The sequence below is a fragment of the Nanorana parkeri genome, unplaced genomic scaffold (genome assembly GCF_000935625.1).
Source record: "Nanorana parkeri isolate BGI_ZX_2015 unplaced genomic scaffold, ASM93562v1 scaffold264, whole genome shotgun sequence".
In the NCBI taxonomy this organism is placed as follows: domain Eukaryota; kingdom Metazoa; phylum Chordata; class Amphibia; order Anura; family Dicroglossidae; genus Nanorana; species Nanorana parkeri.
In genome coordinates, this window is record NW_017306532.1 from 593,462 (window position 1) to 597,065 (window position 3,604).

At 36.2% G+C, this 3,604-nt stretch overlaps 1 protein-coding gene across 1 annotated transcript in view; it reads left to right on the top strand.

Moving 5' to 3' along the window:
* Positions 1–2,270, top strand: part of KIF26B (kinesin family member 26B) — a 326,683-nt gene extending 324,413 nt beyond the window's left edge. Inside the window, exons 14-15 of the mRNA XM_018557066.1 lie at positions 59–209; positions 1,360–2,270. Of these exons, the coding sequence (XP_018412568.1) occupies positions 59–209; positions 1,360–1,508 (300 nt within the window). The 3' untranslated portion in view covers positions 1,509–2,270. The remainder of the gene's footprint in view (positions 1–58; positions 210–1,359) is intronic.
* The last annotated feature ends 1,334 nt before the right edge of the window (positions 2,271–3,604 follow it).

Here is a 3,604-nt window from a genome sequence, read left to right on the forward strand (position 1 = left end):
TATATATATATAAAATCTCACAACACTTTTGACAGGAATGTTTGTTTTTTCCTATTAGACGGTCGCACGATTTAGTTCAAAGCTCAAGATCTTAGAACACCGCCAACAGAGAATCGCAGAGGTCAAGGCCAAATACGAATGGCTTATGAAGGAACTGGAGAACACCAAACAATACCTGATGCTGGATCCAAATAAGTGGCTCAGTGAATGTACGTACATTTTATTTGTATTTAATGGTACCTATTGTTTGATTAACAGAGACGTCAAAAGTATGTGTAGACAGAGATATTTATGAAGGACATGAAAATAACATGGTTGGCATTAGAAGCTCAAAGAGTGCCTCCAGCTGACAGAATTAAGAACAAAACAGGGAAAGCTTCCAAATTCCCAGGGAACCGCTAAGTACTTAATACCATTAATTTAAAACTATGAGTCGTAGTCCTCACATTGCACCAGAGAGACTAAGTCTCCATGTATATTTTCTGTGATATTCTGCTGTTGCACAAGTGGGGGATTAGTCAGATAGAGATAGGATTAGAAGCAAATGGTTCATGCTGCTGTTGGGATGATCTACAAATCAGTACAGGCTCTAGAATAGATCTTTTAGTTGTGAAGTGCAGATGACACCATAGCAAAGAAAATGTGCAGATGTTCTTTTAATAATAATTTATTATTGTATAGTTATTTATAGCCCAAACTTTTTTTGGTTTTAGTTTTGAATAGAGTTAAAACCCCTGTCAGTTTATTTTCGATGTCTGTGCCCTGTTAGGGATATTTCCCTTCACTTCCTGTTCCAGAGATGCAAAGTAAGAGGAAGTAGCTCTAAAAGTTAGCAGAAATCACCTCTTAGACAGTTGTCATCGAAATAAGTGTCCCAATTGGGAGATTTCAACTCACCTCTTGTACAGGTGACATTTTGGATTTCCCAGCTTTCTTTCTAGACAATAATGGTCATCAGGACAAAAAGAGAGAATGGATGTCCCCAGCAGGGACACAGACAGCAAATAAAACCTGATAGGGTTTCTAACCCTTCCCTTCTCCGTCAAAACAAAAAAAGTTTTTGGCTATATACACACACTTAAAAATGATGTATTGCACCTTGCTAATAAAACATACTAGATATCTTTTTAGCCTTCATCCTTCAGATTGACATATACTAATGAGGAGAACTACAAAGGTATTCTTAGATGTAGGTACCTTGGTACAGTCCTGTGTACAGTATTCTTAGACTGCTGATACCTTGGACTTCTTTAAAAAAACTGACCAATAAAAAGTTTCATCTATTAAGTCTATTTTTGGGAAAACTCAAATCTAGAACACTTAGTTTTACTGACACATATGTTTTTCTTTCTGGTTCAGTTGATTTGGAACAAACTTACGAAGTGGACTCCATAGAATATTTAGAGGCACTGGAATGTGTGACAGACCGTTTGGAAAACAGAGTCAACTTCTGCAAGGCTCATCTCATGATGATCACCTGTTTTGATATTACTTCAAGGCGCCGGTAAAACTGGATAGTCAAGCTGAAGATGAAAAGAAAAAAAAATTGCATTGAAACAAACGTGTCCCATAATTATTTTCTCTCCATGAAAACACCCAAAGACTTTGGATTAAAGACTTCAGGTGGACAAGGTTATGTTGAAATTTGACGGAGAATGTGTTAAGAGGGTTCAAGAAGGAGTTTTGGTAAGACTGAGCACATTCGCAAACATTTTTTTTAAATTAAAAAAAGCTAAGGACAAGTAGAACTTTGAAGAGAGCACTTTGAGAAACTTTAAAGGTTAATTTTTGTATATAAGGACTGGTAGCAGAACTGAACTTTTCCTCTGAGCAGTGGAGTATGAAGAAAGACGGACTACAGCCTTCAGAAGTACTGTACAAAGGAGAAGAATCCAGTGAGACTAAGTGCCTTTTAAATCTTTAATATCCAAACATTTATGTTCATATTTTCTTGTGTACAGATGGTGCTAGTCACAGAAAAAAAAAAATCTGAAAAAAATCATTTTTTAGGTGTATTTGCAGCTTGTTCTCCCCATTGTGTAACTCCGACTTGCTGTTTTAAGTACTTGTGTTTGTTGCAATGTTTTCTGATCAGTATAGCTTATGACTATGCGTGAACTGTCTGTTAAACATGTGGACACTCAATGCAAAGGATTCACATGGTTAATGCCTGGTAAAGCTTTGTGTCACAGTTACGGATGATATACAGCTTGTATATGCATGTTTAGGTATACAGTATTAAATGTATGATGAGCACAGCTCTATACAGTATTAAAAGAAAAGAAACGTTTGTCAGTCTTGTTTCCCTTTATTCATTTGTCATAACCTGTGTTGAGTTAGAAAATGTAAAGCCTAAACAAGTCAGGAGCGGCGTGGTGAATATAATTACAGCAAAATCATGGTAAATCGTGGTACAAAAAGGGATAACCAAACACATGCATAGTAACAATATGAAAAAATATGACTCTGGCTGACTCTTGTTGCATTACATTCACAGTAAGACATTTAAAGCAAAACTAAAGTATTTTCTTTTAATGCAACCACCTTGAAATTACAAGTTAGAAATGCTGCATGCTTTTTAACCTATTTTAGCTTTTTCTTTATCCATATTTGATATTATCCTCATCCGCATCCGGTTCTATCTACTGTCTACTCCTCCGTGTCTCCTGCTTTTTTTTTAACTTTATATTTGTATTAATGTAAGTAAACACATTCAACATAAATGTAAAATGTAGCATAACGTATACTGAGGTACAGTGGGATTTCAATAAACAATATCATGGAAATATAGGTATAAACCAAGGACAAATGGAAGTTGCAGATAAGATGTTGATGAGACTGACTTCCATATATCCATTACTTCTGCAATCAGCCACACAAGACCGATATCCATAAAGTCCAAATTTATTGTAGTAAATTCCATACAGGATCCAAAATACAGCATATACACTACCAAAGGATCTCTCCCACATGTTTCACCACCTGGGCTTAATCATAGAGATCTACGTGAGAGGCGCTGAAGTGGGAGAGATCCTTTGGTGGTGTACATGTTATGCTGTACATGTTTAACCACTTGCTGTTTGAAGCAATTTCTTACTATTTGCACACACATAATAAAATCTGAAATTTGGGCTAGAAAACAGCTTCAGACCCCCAAACAATGATATATGCTCTGAAAGCAGAGGCCCTGTAGAATAAAAAATGCTAGTTGCAATTTTTTTATGTTGCATGGTATTTGTGCAAATGTTTATCAAACCAGTATTTTCAGGATAATACACTAAAATGAAATGTAATGCACAGAAACAGAACATAATACCCAATTTTCTGGTAAAATATAAAAGACGGGGTCACGTCGGGTAAATAGATACTAAACATGTCAAGCCTTAAAAACGAGTTTGCCCTTGAAGCCGCAAAAAAACTACAGTACCCAAAATTTCCCATATGGGATATTATAAAAGCTATTACTGCTCATCAGTTCAGTGTTAACCATGACTGATGGTATAGAATTATTGCTCTTACACATTCGCGACAATATGTAACATGTGTGGCGCACTGACGGGTGTTTGTGTATGTATGTCCGTGCACGTGGGGGGGTAGGGGACTT